The 25489-nt window shown below is 45.4% G+C and overlaps 1 protein-coding gene across 5 annotated transcripts in view; it reads left to right on the top strand.

The window, feature by feature from the left end:
• The window catches only part of PI4KB (phosphatidylinositol 4-kinase beta), an 830203-nt gene that overhangs the window by 433617 nt on the left and 371097 nt on the right, over nucleotides 1–25489 (top strand). For all 5 annotated transcript variants that reach the window (XM_069650266.1, XM_069650265.1, XM_069650262.1 and 2 more), the window contains one exon: nucleotides 10729–10956. In XM_069650266.1, the coding sequence (XP_069506367.1) occupies nucleotides 10729–10956 (228 nt within the window). The remainder of the gene's footprint in view (nucleotides 1–10728; nucleotides 10957–25489) is intronic.

Raw genomic sequence — 25489 nt, 5'->3', positions numbered from 1 at the left:
TTTGTCATTTGTCATTTGTAAAGCACACCTAACCCTGAGGCATCTGGGCGCAGATTTTTTGTAAAGACCGTACAGCATAAAATACATATACATGCATAGCGATTTTAAGCAAAGTATACAGTTAACAGTTCAGGTGAGAATTCAAGGTAATGCATACAGTTAACAGTACGGGACATAGTAGATATTTCAGGCAGTTAGTGAGAGAGAGCACCTTTAGCCACGCTTGCACGAATATCCAAGTTTTCAAATTTTTGCGGAAGGACCAATAAGAGGATTCTGATCCTTAATGGCAGTGGGAGGCCGCTCCAATGTTTAGCAGCTACCACTGGGAAGCTACGACCCCGCCCCCTGCTTTGTTTGAATCTGGGTATGGTAAGTAGATGAGAATGGGCTGAACGAGTAGGTCTATTGGATTGGTTTTCGGGGAATTTGTTGGATAAGTACTTAGGAGCTGAATTGGACAGACATTTGTGAGTGAAAGAGAGGGCTTTGAACCGGATTTGTTTGTGGACCGGCAGCCAGTGGGCATTCCATCTCGCTGTGGTAATGTTTATTTTTTTAGATGTTTAGGGCTGCTCTTAGAGCATTGTTTTGACTCACCTGCAGTTTTTTGATTTTGCGGTTGTTGGACCCTGCACAGAGGGTGTTGCAATAGTCTATCCTAGATAAGATTGAAGCTCTGGCAAGCGTAATACAGCTGTCTGTTGATGGGGAGGGTCTACAGGCATGGATGAGTTTTGAGGTGTAAACTGATGTGGTGGTGACTTGTCTGGTTAAGGTGAGTGCTGAGTCGAGGTAGATGCCCAAGGTTTTTACTTCCTTGGAGACATTGATAGTGATCCCATTAATAGCGTAGGATTTGAAGGAGTTGCAGAGTTTGTTTAGACTGATTTGAGAGCCGATGAATAGAGTATCTGTTTTTTTTTTTATCATCTAAGCAAAGGCCATGCTGGGCCATCCAGTTCTGGATGGTTTGGTAATTTTTATTTAGTGATTTTTTGTCTGTGTCATACATATTAGTAATGGAGATGAGGATTTGGGGATTGTCTGCATAGTTGGTGTAGGTAATACCCAATTCATCAAGAAGGTCGAAAAGATGCTTGGTAAAGATATTGTACAGTCTACGTGAGATGCAGGAGCCTTGAACTCCACGGGTGACTGAGTCTGGCAATGCTGATGCGGTAGGTTAGAAGACTCCTAGTACTGTTGGATAAGGACTGTGTCCAGAGTATGGCTTTGGTAGAGAAGTGGGCCGCCGAGGAGAGGTGTATGAAGAGTATTTTGTGGGTAACTAAATCAAAAGCTGCAGATCTGTTCAATAGGAGTGGTGGTGCTAGGTTGCCATTATTTTTAATCTCGTCCATTTGTATTTTTTGATCCAGGAGGGCCGATTCAGTGCAATGCCCCGAGCAGAAGCCTGAATGGCGAAGGCTTATGAGGTTGTTGGATTCCAGATGATTTTAGATTTGCAGATAGGCTGCTCTGTCCAATATTTTATGTAGGAAGGGTACTGTTATGGGGCGGTAGTCTGTAGGGATGTTAGGGTCTAGAGTAGGTTTCTTCAATAAAAGGAGGACCCAGGCATCTTTAAGATGAGTTGGGACAGTGCTCGTTGCGAATGAGGCATTGATCAACGTTGTGATTGAATGGGGTAAGTTCGGCAGCACAGTCTTTAATGAGCGAGGCCAGGCAAAGGTCACCTTGACATCTGGAAGGTTTGTGGCTTGTGATAATAGGTTTGTGATGATGTTCAATACTTCTGTTTTAGTGACTGGGGAGAATTCAAGTTGTATATTGGTATTGAGGGGTGTATTTATAGAGTCTTTCTGAGTTTGGCAGGGTGTTAGGTTATTATTTTTTAAATCAATTTTCACTTGTAGTTGGGGGATTTTGTCGGAGTGCTTTTTTGAATATCTGTGCACCAGACAGTGTCTTAAATACACGATTCTTGTGGTGGCCACTGGCGGTTCAAGTTCTGGTAAAATGGTGAAGAGCTCCTTGGTGCCAGAGTTGCCATTGGCAATTCTCTCATTAGTGGCACTTTTGGTTTGGAGAATGTCATGTTTTTAATTTTTGAAGGTGGCAGTTAAGATCTCTTTATTGGAATCAGTATGGGATTTTTTTCAATTGGTCTCAGCAGATCTTTTAGTGCTCCGCAACGCTTTGAGGTTTGGGTTGTACCAGGAGTTTAAATGGGCTAGAGGTTTAGGTTACGCATGCTCAGTGGCGCTACTTTGTCAATGGCGGCTAGGAGAGTCTGATTATATACCTCTACCCTAGTGGAGGGGTCATTGGCAGAATTTTCCGGGTATTCAGTAATGGGTTGCTTCAAAGGTAGATGTTTCTCAGCTTTGATTTTGCTAGTATTTCTGGATAGGGCGGCTGGTGTCTGTGGACGGTTAGTAGCTGCAGAGGAGTTCTTTGGGATGGTGAAGGAGATGACATTATGGTCGGACCAAGGACATGGCGTGTTAGAGAGGATGTTGGTATTGCAGTTAGTCTGCCAGCCAGTCAAGAGTACGTCATTTGACGTGTGTGAGGTTAGCGATACGATGGGTGAAACCTAACGCTCCATTGGCATTGGCGAAGGTATTGTCATCGGTTGGGTCGTTGACACCCACATTTAGATCTCCCAAGAGTATGATTTTGGAGCATGGCTTGGTGTTCTCTGTAAAGAGTTGTACAGCATCTTCCTTGAAGGACAGCATGGAGGGTCATGGTGACAGAAGTGAATAAGGACATTTTGCTAGAGAGTAGTTCACCTGAAGGGAACGATTGGTTGGGGATTTCCCTTTTATAAGCAGTTTTTCTTAGCAATGAATGCTTCTCCACCTTCTTTTGAGACCTGTCTGTCCGGATCATGGTGTAACTATCTGGGATGGCGAGTGAAAGTTCCGGGCCAGCTGCTGCATGGAGCCATGTTTCGTGATGGCTAGGAAATCAAGACTTCATAGTGATGAGGTCTGCAATATCTAGTGCATGTGCTACTAGTAATCTGGCATTAATTAGCACGCCCTTGAGTGGAGTTGTCTCCAAGCTGGCGTTCTCTATGGGGGCTGGATTGACCAAGATACTTGGTGGGAGTGCAAGGGCTAGTGGGATCAGAGTTCTCGAAGATGTGGTCGGCGCTGGGGTAGTGGGCTTCGGAGAAGTGTTGTGGGCATTGGATTTGGAGAGAGCAAGAGCAGTGGTATTCAGATCGTGGCATCAGTTAAGCTGTGTGTGGAATCGATCAAGTTACATCTGATAGCAGTTAAATCTTTGGTGGTGGCCATTGAGGTACAGTTAGTGGCTGGATGGAGTTATGTTCTTTTGGTGGTGGGGAAGGTAGCTGTCTAGTTGAGGTGTGCATTCCTTCAAGTGATTGATGGGGTTGTTAGAAGATGCTGCCGGCATAGAGCTAGGCGAGATGTTAGTCTAATATTCAGAGTGTCCAGGGGGCAGAGTTGACTCGGGCTTGGAGTGAGCTTAAGTTCCATGTCCTGTGCGATAGCTAAGGAATTGGTTTGGCGTGCATAGGGCAGGAAGCATGTTGGAGGGATGTTCTGAGAGTCTGGAGGTTATTAGACTTTTTTTTAGAGTGAATGTGTGATTCTAGCTGAAAGTGGCATGTTGAGGAAGGTTGGCTTGGCTTCTGGTTGCCCATATCTTTGTTGGGCCAGGCAGGGGTATGTTCAGGTCTAGTAATGCATCGAGGCAGCAGCCTGTGACGGGAACTAGGGGTGACTTTTAGGAACAGGTGGGCAGACTGCTGTGTGTAGGATGGGGTTTTGGAAATATACGTTTAGCTGCAGTTAATCAGTGGCACACCTCTAAATGCAATGAATCAGTGGCACGCATCTACACGACAAAAAGAGCAGTATGAAGACAAAGAACAAAGACCGGCGAATAAAACCAGGGGGACTCAAACCATAGCTACTGCAGGCCACACAACAAATAATTCACCAACAGAGGGTGCAAATAAAGAGGCGAATTTAAAACAAACTGAGAACCAATCAACAAAGAGACCACCACCTAGACAATCCTCAACTGGAAACCAAACTGCAGAAGGTATTTTTCAACTTTTCACACGTCCAGTAAAACACAAGGAAAAATCACAAATGAAAGGCAAAGAAATAGAGCCGAGGCAAACAAAAAACCCTGAAACATCAGAAAAAAGAACCATCAGCCTATCGCCGTCAACAACTGAAACGCCAGAAAAAAGAACCTTTACCCTATCTTCATCAACAATTGATCGCATCTAAGGTGAAGAATTGATGAATCTGAGCCAACACCTGGCAGAAAACGCACCTACGAGTCTAGCTGCACATTGCTCCAGTGAAGCATCATCTTCACAATTTCACAAAGAAAAGGAAAATACAGAATTCACAAGAAGAAACGAAGAAGTGACTGGAGAAAAAGCAGCAAAAAATTCTAGGGAAAACGTGAAGAACATAAAGACCAAGGGCGCCAGTCCAATTGATACAGATAGACAGACAAAGCCAAAAAGGATGCAGAAAGAAACACAAAAAGAAAACGAAAGGTCGAAATCGAGACCCAGAGACAATCAGACCTCAGGAAATTGGAAAAAAGAACAAAGATACAATTCCTCCAGACAGAAAGAGGGTGAACGCGGTAAATCAAGAAGGAGATCAGAAGGTAGACGGAATGAACAAAAACACAAAAGAAAGCCGTCTAGAAACATAACACCAGGCAATACACGAATGCCCAGAACAAAACCAACACTGAAAAACGACTCAGCCCGCCACGAGACAAAGGAGAAATGATCTTTCGGTACAGATCCAGAACACAGAAATATAACCTAAAACCGAAAAAAGTAGACAAAGCTAAATGGCGTATAAAGCTGACACAAGTGAAAGAAAACAGAGACGAAATAATCTTGAACCGAAACTCAGTGCTAACACTGTTTAAATACATTCGAAAGCTGAAACAAATAAAATCCGAAGATCTGCTTGTAGTAGAGCCAAGCCACGTAAATGCAAAAGCAAAAACGGTACTCTACGTAACATCAACAACGTTGAAAAACCTGATCCTCGACTGTAGTGAAGAGCTGGACGAAATGGGTTACGAAGTCAAAGTGCAATCAAACAAAAGCGTCGAAGACAATAAAAGGGAGGCTGAAAATAAAAGATGTATTACGCCCAGCAGAAAGCAAGTAGACAGACACCCAAAAAGCGCCTTAGGAAGAACCGGTCGCAATAAATCGCCTGAAAAAAACAAGGACAGAGCAAGAGCCTGTGAAGTTGAAGAGAAACTGAGGGAAAATCGACAAGCCTCGAAAGAAAACAAAAATTATGAAAGTTTCACAAAAACCAAAGATACAAAAAAACTCAACAGAGCCAAGGCAATTCCAGAAATAACAGTCAAACTTTCAACAGAAAAATTTCCCCAAAAAAGATGTGAACCCTCGAAAGGCATATGGTTCTGGCTGCCCAAAATTCTGAGGGAAAAAAAGCAAGCATAGCAACTCGCGAGAGACGAGCACATTCTACATGATAGACATCGCGCGACCCCCTTAAAGTGCGAACTAAAAATGTGCTCATGGAACACGAGAGGACACATCCATTTACTGTCTCCAAAAGACATGGACCTGGGGGCATATGACCTTTTATGCCTCCAAGAGACCTGGCTGACTGAACCCCCTGCAATAGGGGGGTTCGAAGTCATTCTTGCACCAGCCAAACAAGGATGTCGAGGAAGACCTTCGTCGGGCTTATTGATTGCGTCTAAAAAAGACTCAGGGATCAAACTAGAAGAAACATTGATTAGTAATCAAATGATTCTGATGGTTAAGGCGGCATGGAGCCGTTGGGAGTACCGTTAAAAACGCCTACGAGAAAGTCACCTTAATCGTAGCAAATACCTACTGGAACCCCGCAAGCATAGAGCCTACCGCCTATATAGAAAAAATGGAAGACGCGATAGATGAGGCATTATCGGAACACCTGGCAAAATACTTCCTCATTTGCGGAGACCTGAACGCCACATGCATGAGCTCGGAAGAAAGAGAGGCGGACCTAGGCCACAACTCAACAGGCAAACAACGCGGCAACCTATGGGTCAAATTGATGAATTCAAGAAACCTTTACAATTTGCACGAAGCATTCCCAGACCCAAATCGCCCGCCATCATGGGAAATGAATGAATTGACAGGTACCATAGACTACATTTACGTCACTGAACCATTACTGGCAATAACGAAAGATTTTGTAATTACAAGAGTTACAGCCAGTGACCATAACCCCTTATCAACAACCTGGATGTCAACAAGGCCCCAGAATGAGTACGTTGAGCACCAAGTCATAGCCAACACGAAGGGAAACCGTCTACACCTTACTACTGATGCCATTGAGGAAATAGAAAAAGGATTCAGCTCAATGCCAAATCACTTGGGCAAAAATAATACAGACTATACGCCATTCCTGACGAAGTTTAAGAAGACTCGTAAAATAAAAACAAACAGTGGAAATCCCCCAAGACACGTGTACGACCTAACACTGGTGGAGAAACGTCGGGCACTGCGGAAAATACAACGCAAAGCAAAATCTTCAGGATCCCCAGGGGCTGTGAGAGCGGCAGAAGCGGAAACCAAACTCTACAAAGCATGGGTAAAAGGCCACAGACTGTCTCTCTATCAACAAGATGCTGAAAACATTCTAAAAGCGATAAGTGGCAAAAACATAAAAGAATTTTGGAAAATTTTGAGAGCGGTTAACGAAACCCAAGAAAACACAATCATAACAGAGATTGGGGAAACTACTTGGACAAAACATTACACTACTATGTACCAGGCACCAAGTACCAACTCAAAACCACAGGGCGAAATACTTCCCGAGTCATGGATAATCATAGATGATCCACAGGAAATCCGATTGAAAATCAGAGGTTTAAAAAACTCCCACGCCCCAGGACCCGATGGGATCACGAACACCGATCTAAAAGCATTTGAAAATGAGTGGGCAAGTCTGCTAAGTAAAATCTTTGGCAGATGCTGCAACTTAAAAACGATACCACCCTCATGGAAACAAGCAACAATCGTTCCAATATTCAAGAAAGGAGACAAAAAGGACCCGATAAATTACAGACCAATTGCGCTCCTGGTAAAGTGTTCGGCTCAATGCTTCTCGACCGCTTCAAGATCTGGGCGGAGGAATCACCCTGTAACGATCCACTCCAAACGGGATTCAAAAGAAATCTGGGCACGACAGCCAACATTCTAATGTTAAACGTGCTGAAAAACAGAGTATTGGAAGGAGGAACGAGAATCTTTGTGGCGTTCATCGATCTGACACAAGCATTCGACCTGATAGACAGGGCCCGCTTATGGTCCAAACTTGAAACCTGGGATTGTCCACCGTCCATATTAAACCCGATTAAGGCACTATACACCGACACTTCAATACGCATCCGACTTGATCAAAACGGCCTTTTATCACCACCCATCCCAACAGCGAGAGGAGTGAAGCAGGGGTGCCCGTTGGCCCCTGCCCTGTTTCTGGCTTTCATTGGTGACATCCAAAACGAAGATCCATAAATTCGAGCATTTCCTCCAAAAATCTGCAAAATCCCGATAACACGATTGCTTTACGCAGACGACTTGGTCCTAATGGATCATACACCAATTGGTCTGCAGCGCCAACTGACAACGCTTCAAGGGTACATGCAAGAAAACAAACTGGAAATAAACGTAAAGAAAACAAAATTCCTAGTACTGGAAAAAGCGACCAGGAAAACAGAAAAACTGAAACTAACTTTGGAAGGATCACTGATCGAGCGAGCGTTCGACTTCAAATACTTAGGAGTAACCCTGGACCCCTCTCCGCAAGACAAAGCCATGCAATTGGTCCTGATGTCCAAAGCCAACAAATTGGCAGCCCAAGCCAGGGCCATAGATAAAAAGTTTGGAAGATTCTCACTGATCCCTGTGCTAGAACACTATAAGAAAAAGGTGATGCCGACATTAACATATGGGGAGATGCTATGATGAATTTACCACGATCCATTTGGACAAAAATTGAGGCAAAGTTTTGGCGTAAAGTCCTCAGACTCCCAAACACGACCCCAATAGCCTCAATCCGACGAGAGCTTAGCTTACCTTCTCTCAGAAGTTCAGTCTCACAATCGTCTCTGACTGTTCAGGAAATGCCGGATGGCTGAGCCACCATCAATATACTTTCTCATCAATCTCGAAATAGAAAGGAATACAAGCAAATCCCTTAAAAAATGGAAAGAAGAAAACATCAGCTTGTTAGAACAGGTTAATGCAGACGAAGAACAACTAATAAAGTACCCAAAGAGAATCTTCACCAAAATCAAAGAACTCGACTGGATAAACACCCTAGAGACAGCAGGAAAAAATAAATTAACCTTACACCTGCCTCCAAATACGAAAAAACTCAATGAGCTCCAGGAATATATAAAGAAGTTTCCATCCAGGAAAGGGAGAGACATGCTGATAGCCCGTTTAAATGTCTTGCAGACAAATGAGATCTTGTCAATCAGAGGCCAGTCGGGAAATAACAGTTGTCGATTTTGTGAGATACAAGAAAAGGAAACAATCCGCCACTTGCTCCTAAAATGTGCCTCAAACCAACATACAAGAAGTCGATACTTAAAATCAATCTTCACAGATTTCATCATAGAAGACGAAAACATACGTTGGTCTCGTTTGATTGGAGGCGACAAAACATCATGGCAAATAGCTTCCTATAAAATCTTGGAAGCCATAAACTGGCCGACAAAGGCACATTTTTAGAGAGCTGTTCTCATTTTTCTTTTTTTTTCCCTTTCCGTCACGACCACTGACAAAAGACAGAAATCTTAAATTTTGTAAAAATCTTTTGATTAAATACAAATAAAAAAAATAAAAAAAAAATAAAAAAAAATGCAATTTTTGAATGGTACACAAATAGATGCAATTAATAAGGTGCTCATGTCTAATGCAATTGATCAGTGTTGCACATCAAAGTGCAGGTTATATAACATAGCAATGATAATAATCTGCACCACTGCCATCACGCGACAGCTACCAGGAAAATAAAGGAACTGTTCTGAAAACACCCATTACTATTTTCATAGCAGACGTATTGTGTTTCTGTGGGTGTGAAAAAAGCTGAACATGTCCAGCGTCAGTACATTTACTGCTTAAACTGTATGCTGGGGTCCTAATGGCAAGAAGACTGCACCGCGTTTCGCTGGGGCTTGTTAAATTCATCTGCGGGTCTTGTCGCACACAGTGGACTGCACAATGTGTGGTAAATATTTGTCTTATTCTTCCAACACTCGCATCGTTCACCCAAGGTTTCATGCAGCAGAGCTCTCATAACATTGCACATTATTCTCATATGAAAACACACAATTCAAGTCATAACCTCTATAACCTCTATTTTTAGCAAAGGTCCATGCTTTCTTTCATATTATGTCTTATGCTTATGAGTGGGCCTGCGTTCATGGCAAAGTAGTGTACATTGGGTACAAAAAAGGGTGCGAAATGTGCGAGGGGTTGCTTAAGGACAATGGGCCTTCTGTGAGGGTTACTAAGGGGACATGGTTTGCTTTCTCTCATACTCCGGAATTCAGCAGTGCAGCTAGAAAGATCATATGTCCTATTTAAAGACATGTAGCTTCAGCCAGAACACAAATGCGGATCCATCAGTACATTAACACTAGGCCTTCACCCTCTCAGCCCATCCTTAGTGATTCTCTCGCAACATCCCTCCACCTGTGCCCTTTATCATTTCTCTAGTTGCATGCATCTTTTCGTACCCTATTACTGTATACCTTGTTGGCTGTTTTTTGTTTCACCAATAGATGTGTTATATCCCAAAGCTTTGTCGACCCTCAATAATTCACCTACAAATATAAAGCCTAGCTCATGCATGCAAGTTGGGGGGTACCCTCCGTTCTGAATGTGGCAGCCTTGGAGAACAGCTGGTGGACTTTACTGTGGGTTCTTGTAGAATTGCACCTACGATTACTAATGTTTATATCGAGGGAGGGCTTTAGCATGCTGAGAAAGCACCAGTCATCGTTTTAAAGGGACGTGCGCTCTGTTTTGTCTGGTTTCACTGCATTGGAGAGCAGGTTGTACTGTGTGTGCAGTTTTTGATGTTTTAGCACAGCGTTCAGGTTTAGCGCTAGTGTCCCCAGTTGAATTTTACAAACTATTTGACATCTTCCCGCACAATCTGCTAGTTTGATGACCTTCTAAACCCCCCCACACCTCCCTCAACCATTTTTCCTGCACATAGTTTGGGGCGGATGCTGTGGACGTTCGGTGTTTCTGGCATTTCAGAAAACATTGTTTCCGGTTGGTGGTCATGAATATTCTAGATTTCTCACATTTTGTTCGTGTGCGCTCACACTTCATTGCGACGGTTTTTGTAATAGGTCTCACTTCACTAATATATGTATTGCTCTCCATAATTACCCTACTTTAGTATATTTCTCTGGGCTCCTGAAAGATTTTACTGTCCGAGAACCAGTAGCTTTATTGGCGAACCATGCAGTTTGTGTTATACATAGTTCCCCTGGTTATGTGTGATGTTAGTTGTGCGAGCAAACGTAAATCTGTTCTCTAGGCAAAGCCGTTCGTCTTTCCACGCTCGAGCAATGTCGGAAACATCGAACTTGCATCTGAACTCCTTTTTGCCTGTTGTACAAGTCATTGTAAAGCTAGGATGCGAATGTGCCATGCTGTAACCACCGACTTTCCTTCCAACCCTGCAGCCTGTGCGCCTTGCCCCGGAGCGGGAGTTCATCAAGTCCATGATGGCGATCGGAAAGCGGTTAGCCACCCTGCCCACGAAAGAGCAGAAGACCCAGCGGCTCATCTCGGAGCTTTCACTGCTGAATCACAAGCTGCCTGCCCGGGTCTGGCTGCCCACCGCCGCCTTCGACCATCACGTCGTGCGGGTGCCTCATACCCAGGCTGTTGTGCTGAACTCCAAGGACAAGGTAGGTTTGTCCCGAGCATGCTTTGTAATCCTCTTGGAAGATTAGCTCCGTCAGAGTTCCACATTCAATCTCACGATCCGGTGGAAAAAGCACACTCACTACTGGATTACAGAGAGGAATGCAGTACATGGGGGGTTTTGCTGTCAAGGGGAGCCTTGTTGAGGGACTGCCTGTCAAGACTACTTGTTTCTCACTCTGCAGGAATTCCTGAGTGGGATTTGTAGTGGAGATCAGCGGGCAGGAATTTATAGCATTCATACGAACTGATGAGTAATACTCCAGCTCGTTCCCAATTGTTAGGTGTACTATTAATTCTTTATCGGCTGCACGGTAGGCAGGAAAATGTTTGCCGTCACAAAGACCATTTGTCACCAGGATCCAAATGCGCCAGCGTCATTTAAACATCCCAGAACACAGGCTTTTTTTGACAAACTGCATTTTTACCTTCTCACTATCACACCACTCTGCACATTTTGAATGCCGTAAGGAATGTTACAGCGCTCTCTTCCTAAATACTCTCCCTCTAGATTCCTCCGCTCATCCTCCTCCAACTCTCTGCAGGTGAGCTGCTTTCACAAACACAGATTTGGGGATAGATCTTTATCCTCTGCAAGTGCTTCCCTCTGGAACAACCTCCCTGCCTCTCTGTCTTGAGCCGGAGCACCTTTAAATTCCAGAAACTCCTCAAGAACTTCCTCTTCTTACTCCTCCTCTCTCCCTCTACACTTTTAACCTCCATTCTTTTTCTCCTCCCTGCTTATCCTCACTCCGTTCAGTTTTTGCTGGCTGGTTGCCTGGTTCACCACCAGAGCCTCACAGGTCCCAGGCCCCCGCTCCAGTCTGTGCACTTGCCTCTGTGCCACTGCACTATGTTCAGCATTACTGCACTTTCTGCTTACGCTCTATGAACAAGGCAACCTCTCTGCACTTAACCCGGGGCACTGTGGGACTGGAAGTGCTTGTCCCCCCCAACCCCTCTTCCTCGCACCTCCGTCTGTACGCATGCATTACCTAAATGTACTAGGACTAGTAAGTTCGTCTGTCCTGCCCCCCACACCCCCACCTTTGTCCCGTCTCCCTGCCTAGCTGGGTTGAAACTGTAACACCTCATGCACTTGCACTAGGAGAAACACCGTCTGGCCTAGATCATTCAGAAGCTTCAAGGCCTAAGAATGATTACTGTATTCCCTTGTTCCCTTCCACCATGAAGCGCTTCACCTGTGTATAATCGCTGTATATATAATTAGAATAACAATCCAAGGAATTATCGACCAATCTGTTCTTGACGCAGACTGCAAGGTGTTTGCTGCCTTTGTGCTGTGTCGTGTTGAGAATTGGGAACAGGAAACTGGCAGAATCCAAAAGTGGCAAACCAGTTTTAGGAAGATGATGGGGACGTCACTAATTGGCTTTCTATTGAAATGTGTTCAAACAGCTTTGTCGAAAAAAATACTCCACTTTATTCATTGCAAAAGTTGACTTAACTGCAGATTTTGACAGTTAATTGTGCTCTTCGCTGGAAGAACTGCAGGGGAGGGAAATTCCTTCAGGTCTATTAAGGCTCCTAATTGGTTTGCAATAGATTTCTGCAATGCGAGAGACTAAATCAGAATGGTGCACTTAGGTTAGATACCCGTTAAACCAGGTGTGGGACAAGGCTGGATTCTCGAGCCATGTCTATTTAATTTATACACCTCCAGATATAGGAGAATATTTGATGAAACCATAATTTTCTGCACCAAAATGTGCTAATTTGAAAATAATGTGGCTTAGTTACGCAGATGATTTTTTCCTATTTGATGTACAGAGCAAGGTTTACAATACTTACTGGATGCATTTAACAGCTATGCTAGTGCAAACTCTGTGGCCATAAACTCACAAATGCAATGTTCGGCCAAGACTAAGGAATCCTTGTACACATTGCGTTCTGGAACAGAGGTACTAGAAAAGTTAGACAATTTTATCGATCTAGTTTTTCTAGTGTATTCTAAACCTAATATTTCGAAATTACAGGAATGGGTTAGATCACGCGCAATAGCAATGCTAAATGAAATGAAGCATCTTTACTCTAAATTTGGTACATTTTCGTTGAGACCACCTATTAGATTTTATGACGGAAAGCTTTTACCTAGATTTTTTTATGGAATTGAAACTTATTTATTTGTGAATTTTAAAGCTTTTAAAACATTTGGATGGTGTTATCTGGAAAGCTGTATTGAGTCTCCAAAATTCTATTCTCATTTCTGCTGTGTGTTATGAATTTGGATTGTGTTCAATAGAGGTTGGAGCACACTGGAGTATCCTTTTGCAGAAAATGACTGGTACCCATGAAAGACTCCTTGTTTTTAGACTTGAATATGGCAAAGACAGGTCAGAACATTTGCTATTTTAAAAAGTTTGTGCCATTCTGTTCTAAATTACTTGCTGAAATTGGTTTACCTGATACAGATCTTGTGAGAAATCCAGTGAGGGTTAAAAAGATGTTGTATATGACAACTGGATGCAAACCATTGAGTACCATTCTTACCAATCCCTTGAACATTTGAATATGGATCATGAGAAACAAGGTGTGATTGCTCCTTATTTGTACAGATATCCTAACAGACATTAGAAGCTTTTTTTTAAAATTAGATTAAATCTTTATCTGACTTGAGAGATATGTGGAAAATATCAACTGCCAGAAAATAATTTTTTGTCGCTTTTGTGCTCAAATGAATGTGAAGGAAACACTAACATTTAGTCTGTCCTAATTTAGAGGGCAAAAGGCACTTATATTTGAAAATATTTATTAAGGGTAGAAGGTTGCCGGACTGTAATGGCAGAGATTTCTGGAAAGATTATCTGGCTGGCCGTACGACTTCCATGGCAGTCTCAGTTGTTGGCTTCTTGGACAGCTTGCGGTTAGTCAAACCCTCATAGGATGTGACTGCAACCAGCCATGCACCTTACTGGAATGCACCTTGTTTAAATGTACTTTATGCTGAAGCACTTGAAGTATTTTATGCAAATGCACTTTATGTTAAAGTATTGTAAGTACATTTTTTGTTAACTGTAATGTAATGCGTTTTATTTGATTTTGTCTCTTTTTAGCATGAGATTGAGTGGTGTTGGTTAATGGATTGCTTTTAGAGTTGACTAGGTCAAATGGTTTATGTAATGAAACCATTCTCTGTGGTCAAAAGTTATGTTATTAGCTAAATGACCAATACATACATACATACATACATACATACATAAATACAAATATTTCCTTTGGTAGAGGGTTCCGGAGTGTGATCACCTTGTTGGATCCAAACACCTGTCTATTACTCCAAATCAGTGTGTTAACCTAGGTAACCATAGGCACTTTACAAAACTAGTTTGGATTATGTACTTTTAAGACAGCCCCACTTAAAACATTAGTTGAAACCCCCTGATAACTGCACTACATGCTTTGTTTGAGAACCATAATAGCTCAATTAAAACACAATATTTAATCTCTAGAGCTGGCTCTTCTTATTTTGTACCTTTATTGTAACCCATTAACTACATTATTTTTTTGTATTCCTCTCTAACCTCATAACCCCTAGTGCAAATTCCACACCCCTGTCACCTAAAGACTCAATTCCTCTAGGCTTACAGCATATTTGGGACGGTCATATCAGATATTGCTGAAACCAGTGTTCAAGAAGAATCGCTACTGATCAGGAAGGCAGTCTGCTCTGTACTAGGACCTGCTACTCACCCACTTTCAACCTACTTGGAAATCCAGCCACACACAGCATTTACTTCCCAGTGATTCAGTCGACTGTCATTTTTATTTTCTTATTTTTCAGTTGGTCTTCTAGTTAAATAACTGTTGATTATTTATATAATAAAAGGAATTCGAACACAGAAAGAAAACATACTCCATCCAATTCATTCACATTTCATAACAGTATTCAATTTCATAAAGAGTAACATTTAAAACCCAAACATTTTATAAAAATACCAAAACAATCCCCAATTTATTTCCAAATCACTAAAGAAATTATAAATGTAAACTATCTTTCGAATGAATTGTATTCCTTATCTTTGATAAATCCTCGTCCAGCTTGCTGGCCTCAGAATTTTTTTTCACAGTCGAGGGTGCTGCGCATAGATGTCCCTCGAGTCGGTGTCCCTCGAAGGCCTCCGTATCGGGGCCGAAGTCACCATAGGTATAAATAGTCTTGCGCAGCGTCCGTTGATCAGTTCTGTTTTTCCACGCCTCGGAGACGCAACACTCAGTTCTGCACTATTCTTAAAAATCTTCGAAATTCATTGAAGTTTACTACAAAGGCATCTTTGTACGAACCATCGACGCCACGATCCGGCTTAAAAAAATGTCGAGATTGTGGAAAGAAGATGTGTCTAATGGATCCTCACATGATCTGTTTGTGGTGCCTGGGATCAGAGCATCAGTGTTTGGAATGTGAGGACTGCATGTCCATGATGGCGAAAGCCTTGAAGAAGTGTAAGGGGAAGTTAGAAAGAGGTAAGGCTGTTGAAACTTCTACCCCTTCAAAATTATCTTCGGCTGAGTCAAGACATTAGTCTCCTCACCGTCATAAGAAACATTCCTGATCGAGATCTCGAAGCGGTTCCCATCACTCTTTGAGATCAAGCAACTCTAAGAGGCGTCATAGATCTCCCTCTTCCTCAAATTCTCCGGAAAGGGTCACCTGCCCCACAAAACACAGCTCTCCGGCTAAGTGGGAAGAATTTCGTAAAAAGATGCTTAGGGTCTTTGAGAAAGCAGCCTTGACCCCCTCGGATATGCCTATAGGTGATACCCTGAGTGAAAGACCAGAAAAACAAAAATGCTGCGAGTCGTTGAACCCGGCGAGCAAAAATCCTTGCGAGCGCCATGAACCCTCGAGTAAAGGCAAATCATTGTATAAGGGTGCGTCATCGACGCCATCGTCAAAGGTACCTTTGACGCACAAATCTGTGTCATCGACTCGGTCTTCGACGCAGTCATCAACCCCGATGAGGGATGTGTCCTCGAGGCCTCAAACCTCAACTACGCCACTGGCACCAGAGGTGTCGAAGGTTCCGACTAAGGCGTCAAGAGTGGCGTCGACTTCTTCGACACAGAGTAGGATTCCGGTCCTCTCGAGTAGATCAAGGCCCTTTTCAACACCTTTTACGGATTTGTCGAGACCTACAACGTTTTCACGAGCAGTAACCACCAATTTGGCTCCTTCTCTGGAAATGGGCTTTACCCCTTATCCAAGATCTGATTATTTCAGAGCTTTATCCTCTATATATGAGGAAGGGGAGGACTCTGACAATGGGACCTTTTGGATTACGAAGAACAGTACCCATTCCAGAGGAACTAATTTCAGAAGAAAATGGATGTAAAGATCTACAAGAGTCTTTACAAGATGCCAGTGGCATAGATACCTCTCCAGAGGCGGAATTTGCTAGACCAGAACCTGGAGAACATGCAGAAATACCTTACAGGGCCCTTATGGCTAGAATTATGCAATTTATGGGATGGACTACACCTGCACCCTCGTTCCAGCAAGATGATCTTACTGATATCTTAGATAATGGGCCCCCAAGAGGACCCTATCGTCCCTTTTCATGCTGCATTGCAGAGGAAAATATCCGCAAATTGGGAGACACCTGAAGTTATCCTGCAGTAAATAAAAACTCTGCTAAATAGTCAGCTTCAGACCCTGAATATCTAAGCAAGCACCCAACTCCAGAGTGTTTAGTAGCGCAGGCAGCGACGTCGTCAAGTAGTAAGTCGGCATACCCCACTATACCACAAGACAGAGATGACAAAAGATTTGATGCCATGTAAAAAAGTCTTTTCGGTATGCAGTATGGCACTTAAATCTATCAATGCCGCTTGCACGCTAGCGAGATTCAGCCACACCCTTTGGGAGTGTGCTTCATCAGCGGCTGACTGTCTCCCAGAAGGGAAGGAACGAGAAGCATTCTTGAACATCATCAAGGATGGGAAGGATGCAATGTGCGAGTCCCTCCAAACAGGCATCGATTCTGCTGACAGCATCAGCAGAGCCATGGCGGCGAGTTCCACAATCTGCAGATTTGCGTGGTTGCAGAAGTCTGGTTTTGCTCCTGATGTGCAAGCCAGACTTCTGAATATGCCCTTTGACGGCTCTTCTCTATTTGGCAAAAAGGCTGATGACCACCTGGAGAAATTGCAGACAACAAAAGCAGTAGCGAAATCACTTGGGGATGCAATCTGCAAACTCCAAATCGCCCCACAGGTACATCCTGGAAGGGGAAGTCCTTTTGTTTTTACTCCGCATTCGGAAAAGGCAGAGGACAGCCAGCACAAAGGGGCCAGAGACGATTCACCCGTGGTGGACGGGTCAAAGGTACCAAACCCGCATCAGCAGGTGCTACTTTACCCTCAGCAACTGCATCAGCTGCTTCTAAACCCCTCTGAAGTCTCTCCTCGCAAGACACCAGTAGGAGGCAGATTAACTCAACATCTGACAGAATGGCAGGCTATTACGTACGATGCTTGGGCATTGGAGACAGTTGCCCAAGGTTCCTGCCTGCCTTTGCTACAAACTCCTCAGAGCCATCCACCAGGGAACAACTCTTTGAAGTTTCCAGACCTGCTCCTTGTGCAGGAGATTTTAGACCTGCTAGAGAAAGTTGCCATAGAACCGGTACCTGTAGTGGAGAGGAACAAGGTTTGGTATTCTCCCTACTTTCTAATATCAAAGAAGGACGGAGGATTGAGACCCATCTTGGACTTGGCGAGAATTTAACAAATTCCTCAGGAAAGACAAGTTCAAGATGGGTAACCCTTTCTCAGATCCTTCAGGCCCTCCAGCTTCAGGACTGGTTGGTATCTCTAGACCTTCAGGATGCTTACTTCCATGTGCCAATTCATCTCAAGCACAGGAAGTACCTGAGGTTCGCAATTGGCAATTCTCATTATCAATTTCTTGGTAATTTCTTGATTATTCTCATTATCAATTAGCTTGGTAAAGACCCTCGGAGGCCCGAGGGTCTTTACCAAGCTAATGGCGGTTGTGGCTGCAAGTCTAAGGAGGGAAGGGATTCACGTCTACCCCTACCTGGACGACTGGTTGATCAGAACAGTGTCCCCGGAACAAGCCCAGATTCATCTAGATTGTTTGCCATTTCCTCCACAAGCTGGGCTTCTCCCTCAACTTAAAGAAGTCACAGATGATACCATCACAGAGACTCCAGTTCATTGGAGCAGTCCTGGACACATCCCTGGGAAAAGCCTCACCACCAAAGGTGAGGGCTAAAGATATTCTACAGATGGTCACCAGGTTTCAAAATGCCCAACAACGTCTACCAGCCTTTGACTTTTTGAGGTTGCTCGGCCTCATGGCATCCTGCATTTTCCTAGTGCCAGAGGCTCGCCTGAGGATGAGATCTCTCCAATGGGCGTTAAGTACCCAGTGGTTACAATTCTCAGGAAAGATGTCAGATTCTTGTACTAATCCCAGACAGAGTAGCTCGAGACCTTCAGTGGTGGGCCTGTCGGGAGAACATCTTGAAAGGAGAACAGTTTTGGCAACCATGGCCAGAGATAACAGTAGTCACGGATGCCTCACTCATGGGGTGGGGAGCCCATGCCAACGGATTGACCATCAGCGGTCGTTGGTCTCAATTGGAGTCCAGATTACACATCAACCCATTAGAGCTGAGACCGATCAGACTAGCGCTGAAGGCTTTCTTGCCATCAGTACAGGGAAAGAATGTCCTGATAATGACGGACAACACAGTGGCCATGCACTACCTCAACAAAACGGGGCGTAGGGTCCCTGCCACTGTGCAAAGAGGCAATGCAGCTCTGGTTTTGGGCAATTCAAGAAGGAATCTCTCTATTGGCAGCTCACCTAGCCGGAGAGAAGAACTTGACGGCGGACGCTCTGAGCAGGCAGAACTGTCATGATTCCTGCCCATCATGTCCCGAGCCCTCCAAGATGTCGGGCTGGAGCCAGGCCACAATCACCTACATGGCCCTCAAGGGCCTCTCCATCCCTCCAAAGACCCACTTGGAGTCAGACTTGGCGCTTGTGGCACCAGACTCACTCACTCCCATAGGATAACATTGGGGATTGGACTTGTAGTGCATTGATGGGGACAAGATGGATGCCCCCACATATTTCGGTTCCCAGAACTGCATGTGCGGTCTAGTCTTTTGGGTGTGATTCAGCCCAGAGACACCTGGGATATCCAGAGACTATTTAAGCCACACCCAGGCTGAGAAACAAGCTTTGCGTTTTCTGCACCTGCAGCGTGACACTCACCGTGCTCGGATCGGTCTCAGTAGGCCTGCATCTTTCTTCTGCGCTCAGCTCCTGCAAGAACAAGAACACCGTTAGGAACAGCCTTACTTTGCGGCGCTTCTGCCCATCATTTATCGCTCCTTCTGTTCTGCGGGCATCTTCGGTGGTGTCATTCCCATCCCGGCACGCCGCTTCCTAAGGACAAGGGAAAAGAACAGAAAAAAGGCATTAGTAAGCATTCTGCAAATATTCGCTTATTTTTAAATACTGTACGAGCTTCAAACGCTTACCTGAATCCCAGCCACTCTGGGGGAACTCTGTCTCCGGAACTTCTCATCCATCTGCAAGAGAGAAAAGACACTCCAGGTTAGCGTGGAAACATCTAGAGGCGTAGCATACCACGCTTACCCACCGCATTTGTTCTTCATAACCGGCATCCATGCTGAAAACGTTGCAGCACCTAAAAGACACAGAAAAATAACTCAGTTCAATGCCAATACGAAAGGGGTACATGGTGCATCACGCTCTCACCTTCAGCGTTACTCATCTCAGCAGCACGCCGCCATCCCCGGACGCCGGCCATCATCTAAGGAAGGAAAGGAACGAAGCTGGAGAACTGTTCAAAAGACTCATTATACTTACCTGTCAGACTCTTGCCAGTGAAGTAACTAGGCAGCAATGAGCCAGCATCAATCAACACGCCCCTGTGCTGAAAGCAGGACGGAGAGCACACTATCCAAGAAAACAAGGTGAGCTTTTATCAAAGGGAAGGGTTGGACCCCGGGGAAGAAGGGGTTCAAGCACACAGACAATAGGGAGTTTAACTCTACTAATCCTGTGTTTCAGGCCCAGTCTCCAGTCGAATAGCCTCAAGGGAAGGGTTTGAGGTCGTAAGAGGTCAGAACAGGCTGAGTGACATCCCCGTGGATACCAGGTGAGCGTTACAAGAACACAGTATCCCACGAGTGGGAACTAGCTCAGGAAGTCCTTCAAGAGATCTTTGCCCTTTGGGGAACTCCTCAAGTGGATCTGTTCACCACCAGTATCAACCGGAAGTGCGATCAGTATTGCTCACGGGAATTTCCCCCGAGAGGAGCTCTAGGGGACGCGTTTGTAGTGGATTAGGAGTTTCCACTTCTGTACGCGTTTCCTCCATTCCCCGTCATTCCTCAAATGATCAGGAGGTTGAGAAGATTCTGGAAACCCATGATCCTAATTGCCCCGGATTGGGCCAGGAGAACGTGGTGCCCAGATCTTCTAGACCTGTCCTCCGATTCGTCTTCCGCAAAGAGGGGATCTTCTCTCGCAGGAGGGAGGTCATGTTCTCCATCCGGATACCAGGACCCTCAACCTTCACCCCTGGTTTCTGAAAGGCTGAGATACAAGGATTGGGATCTCCCGGATGATGTAATGGAGGTGTTGCTTTCAGCCAGAAGGCCAGCAACAAAATCTTTATACCACTGCAGTTGGAACACATTTTGCAGCTGGTGTAGAGAAAAGGATATTGAACCCTTTTCGTGTAGTACACCAATGGTGTTATTCAGGTCTTCAAGTTGGCACAATCAAGGGCTACCTCACAGCGCTGTCAATCTTCAGGCGCACTGCAGAGGAGCCTTCATGCTTCAAATTGCTATTAGTGATTCAATTTCTGAAAGGGTCAACTAATGTGTCTCCCCAACTCCTTTTCAAGTTCCAGTGTGGGACCTAAACCTAGTCTTGAAGTTTCTAATGGGTACTCCATTCGAACCACTTCATTCCTGTTCATTAAAGTTTCTCACTCTTAAAACAATCTTTCTAGTGGTTTTAACTTCGGCCAGAAGAGTAAGCGAATTACAAGCTTTATCTTGCAAACCTCCACATACAATCTTTCACAAAGATAAGGTTGTTCTACAAGTGAAGCCGAATTTTCTCCCAAACGTGATCTCAGATTTCCACATCACACAAAAGCTAACCTTACCCTCGTTCTATTCTCCTCCCCATTCAGGGAAAGAAGAGATTTCACAGGCTGGATCCAAGGCGTGCCTTGAGTTATTTTTACATTAGCAGACTTGCAAGGATTAGGCAAGCAGACCAATTGTTTGGGGGGTATGCAGGGCACAAATTAGGTTTACCTATTACAAAAAAAAACATTTCAAGATGGATTATATTAACCATTATTAAGTGCTATAAATTGGCAGGAAAAGAGCCCCCTCAACATTTCAGGGCTTATTCAACCAGCGGTATCGCAACCTCTTCAACTCTCCAAAGAGGAGTTCCAATTAACGACATATGTGCGGCTGCCACATGGTCGTCCGCACACACTTTCACTAAATTCTACAGTCTTGATTCCTCCTCTAGACAGGAAATGAAATTTGGAAAAGCGGTGTTGCACTCTGTGCATTTTTAAAGAGAAACATTTTGCTTTACTCCCGCCTCCTCTATATACTACTGCTATGGGAGTCTATCAAAGATAAGTAATACGTTGGAGGACACAATCCATTCGAAGAACAAGTTCCTTACCAACTGTAAGGTTCTTTCGACTGGATGTTCCTCCCACGTATTCCTTATCGCCCCTCCCATCCTTCCCCGCAGTAAAACTTCCCTTGTAGTTGTAGCCTACGCTCCTTCAAGGTCATTAACCATTTCATGCAAAGCAAAACAGCACCTCAAAACGGAACTGAGCAACGGACGCTGCGCAAGACTATTTATACCTATGGTGACATCAGCGCCGATACGGAGGCCTTCGAGGGACACCGAGGACAGGAAACTGGAAGTGGATTTATCAAAGATGGGGAATATGTGGGAGGAACATCCAGTCGAAAGAACATTACAGTTGGTAAGTAACTTGTTCTACTCCTACGTCCCATCCTCTTTTCTTCATAGTTGTGGAACATTCTGTCCTTCGGGACAGGAGCACTTCTGTCGGAAAGCATCATCATTTTTATTTTTGTCCTTTAATTTTTACGTGGGGCCACAGCATGTGGCCGTAACCCCTCCCTCCTGAGCTCTGCAACGCGCATCGCCCTTCATTCCTTTTCTCTGCATGTTCGGGGCTGGACGCACTAGCATCACTGGGACTTTTTATTCCCTTTGTCCTTCCTTCCTGCTCCGGTTCCACGGTCATCTAGTCCTCCATCTATCCCGGAGAGTCTGGGATTTGTGTCCTGTTCATCCTGCGAACACTGTTTCACGAGGGCGGATGACCACTCTTTGTCTGGAGTGTCTAGGCCCGGAACATTGTTGGGACTTGTGTTTTTATTGCGACTCCCTCTCTGTCCGGGCATTGCAGCATCATCTTCGGTGGGAGGAGGTGTTTCAACACGTTCCTCCACCACATTTGCAGCTCTTGAGCAACAAGAAAAAGAAACGCCCTGTAAGTTCTTTACTTTTTAGGGTGCCCCGGCCCGGGGGCTCCTTTCTGGGGTCTTCCAGGACCGGGAGGGGCTCAAGAAGGTCTTCTACCAAGGGCATCCCTGAGGTGTCCTGCAAGGGGCCTAATGGGTGCACCAGAGCTCCCTCCGAATGTCCCCACAGGGGGCCTGCAAAAACCAGACATTCGAATGGATTGTGTGCTCCGTTTTCCTCATCTATGACATGTAATGTCCACAGCTGTGCTGCTTCGGAAATGTTTTCGGCAGAGGGCGCCATGGCATCGGGTCTATGTCCCTCGAAGGCCTCCGTCGGTGACATCATCGAATGTTATAAGTAGCACGCACGACGACCGTAGCCTCAGTTCCATTTTTTCTGCAAACGTATTTGCTTCGAGAACTCAGCGCCTCGTGTCTGCTACTTCGTATTACGATTATGTCTTCTTCCACCTGGACAACCCTGCGGTCTGGCTTCAAGAAATGTCGGGACTGCGTGTCCAAGATGTCCATCACAGACCCGCATCGTATCGGTTTGTGGTGCCTGGCCGAGGAGCACGCCACAGACTTCTCCTCGAAGTGCCAGTCGTTGACTGCCAAGGCTTTGCAGGAGCATATGGAAAAATTAAAGGTAGGCTGTGTTTCCAAACCCCGAAAATCCAAATTGACTGGTATGTCGATCGACCAGTCGAGAGTCCCCTTGTCAGAAGACGTCCAGAAGATCTAGGTCCTGGAGAGGTTTGCGCTACTCGTCCTCTTCGTCAAAGCGGTCCCGGGAAGCAGCGTTCCCCGTCCTCGTCGGATGACGGCTACCCGAAAAAGATGTTATGCCCCATTAAATCCTCTACCCCCGCGGAATGGGAAGCTTTTCCGGAGCAAATGTTAGATTTTGCTGTCTCACTGCATAGTTCTGTCCACGACTTTGGTTGAAGCCGGCAAGGAACGGTCTCGGTCCGATGCATGTGCGACCCCTGGGCCTGGCAGTTGGCGTGATAAACACCGGGAGCCATCGAGGTCCCGTTCGGACAAGGATTCAGGGAATCGCCTGAGATGTGCCAGGTCTAGGTCACGGTTTTTGTCTCCCATGAAACCGTCGAAGCCTGAGAAGATGTCAAAGAAGGTATCGCCGCCATGTCCATCGAGTGAGTCTGTCAGGTCTTTACCTGGGGTCAGACCTTGGAAATCTTTGCACCTTTTTCGATGCCGTCAGAGCCGTACTCGCCATCGGCGCCTGCTGGGTGGTATTTGCAGTTGGAAGCACCTGTGGCTGTTGAACCTCCAAGAAAGGCTCCTGCTAAATCTGTGAAGCCTATTCCTGATGAGAGGTGCACTCCTCTCCCAAAATATTTATGAAGATGATGAGGAGAAGTCTGATGGGGAATTCGTTCCTTTTGGTCTGCCTTATGGAACGCCTAATGCTCCAGAATGTCTCATTAACAAGGACAGTCAGATTGAGCGTCTGAGACAGTCTTTACATGATGCCAGTGGCTTCGACACATCTCCCGAGATGGAATTTGGGAAACCCAAGCCTGGTGAACATGCCGATTCTTCCTATAGGAGACTGATGTTGAGGGTTGCTTAATACCTGGGTTGGTCAAGGCTTCAGGTTGAGTATGATCAGGATGACCTTACGGACATCTTGGATCAGGGTCCATCCACTGACCTGGTGTTGCCATTCCATGTGGCTTTACAAAAAAGGGTGGCTGCTACTTGGACTGCCCCAGAGTCTCTTCCGGCGGTTAACAAGTCTTTGTCAAGGAAATACCGCCCATCCAGTAGCGACCCCGGCTACTTGTCCACATACCCCACTCCCGAGAGTTTGGTGGTTCAGGCGGCTACAGCCACCCGACGCAGGCAGTGTACCCTACCATCCCTCCAGATAAACGCATGGATGCAAGGGCGCGCAAGGTATTTGCTGCTGGGAGTATTGCTCTGAAATCGGCCAACTCCACCTGTGCCTTGGCAAAATGTTACTCTATGGAATAGTTTCGCTTGCGGCTGAGCATATTCCCGAAGATGTGAATGATGACAAGGATGCCATGTGTGAATCCCTTCAATTTGGATTGGACACTGCGGGTAGTGTCGCACGGTCCATGGCTACGAGCATCGTCATGCGCAGATTTTTGTGGTTGTGGAAGTCCGGTTTTGCACCCAATGTGCAGGCCCATCTTCTGAACACGCCCTTTGACGGGTCGCATCTTTTTGGCAGCAAGGCTGACGAGAGCCTTGAAAAGCTGCAGACCTCCAAGGCAGCCGCCAAATCGTTGGGCGCAGCCGTCAGACAACCTCTGCCTTTTTGTTCTAGAGGACAATAATGGAGGGTTGGTTCCTGTCGCTATTACTCCTCATTTGGGAAGGCGAAGGGGATTCCCAGTCAAAGGGGCCTCCGTAGAGGCACTCGTGGTGGACGAGATCAGGGTGCCAAAAACGCTCAGGCAGCTGCCTCTTTCCCTTCCGGCACTGCCGCTTCTAAACAGCTCTGACACCATGACTTATTGTTCTCCGGTGGGGGGCAAGCTGTCGCAGCATCTCAGAGTGGCGAGCCATTACTTCAGATGCGTGGGCTCTGGATACAATCGCACACGGTTATTGCTTCCCTTTTCTCCAATGGCCTCACGACCATCCACGGGGATACTCTTTTAAGGTTCCGGATCCGCTCCTCTTGCAGGAGATTTTAGCCCTGGCAGAGTGGAACAAGGTTTGGTATTCCCCTCATTTTTTGATACCCAAGAAGGACGGAGGACTGAGACCCATCTTGGACTTGCAATACTTGAACAAGTTCCTCAGCAAGGACAGGTTCAAGATGGTCACCCTTTCTCAGATCCTTCAGGCCCTCCAGCTTCAGGATTGGTTGGTGTCATTGGACCTGCAGGCTGCTTATTTTCATGTGCCGAACCATCTCAAGCACAGAAAATACCTCAGGTTCGCAGT

The sequence above is a fragment of the Ambystoma mexicanum genome, chromosome 1p, assembly GCF_040938575.1.
Source record: "Ambystoma mexicanum isolate Mex_15411 chromosome 1p, UKY_AmexF1_1, whole genome shotgun sequence".
NCBI classification, from domain to species: Eukaryota; Metazoa; Chordata; class Amphibia; order Caudata; family Ambystomatidae; genus Ambystoma; species Ambystoma mexicanum.
Note: the sequence above shows the minus strand (reverse complement) of the source record. Positions and strands in the feature narration are given on the sequence as shown.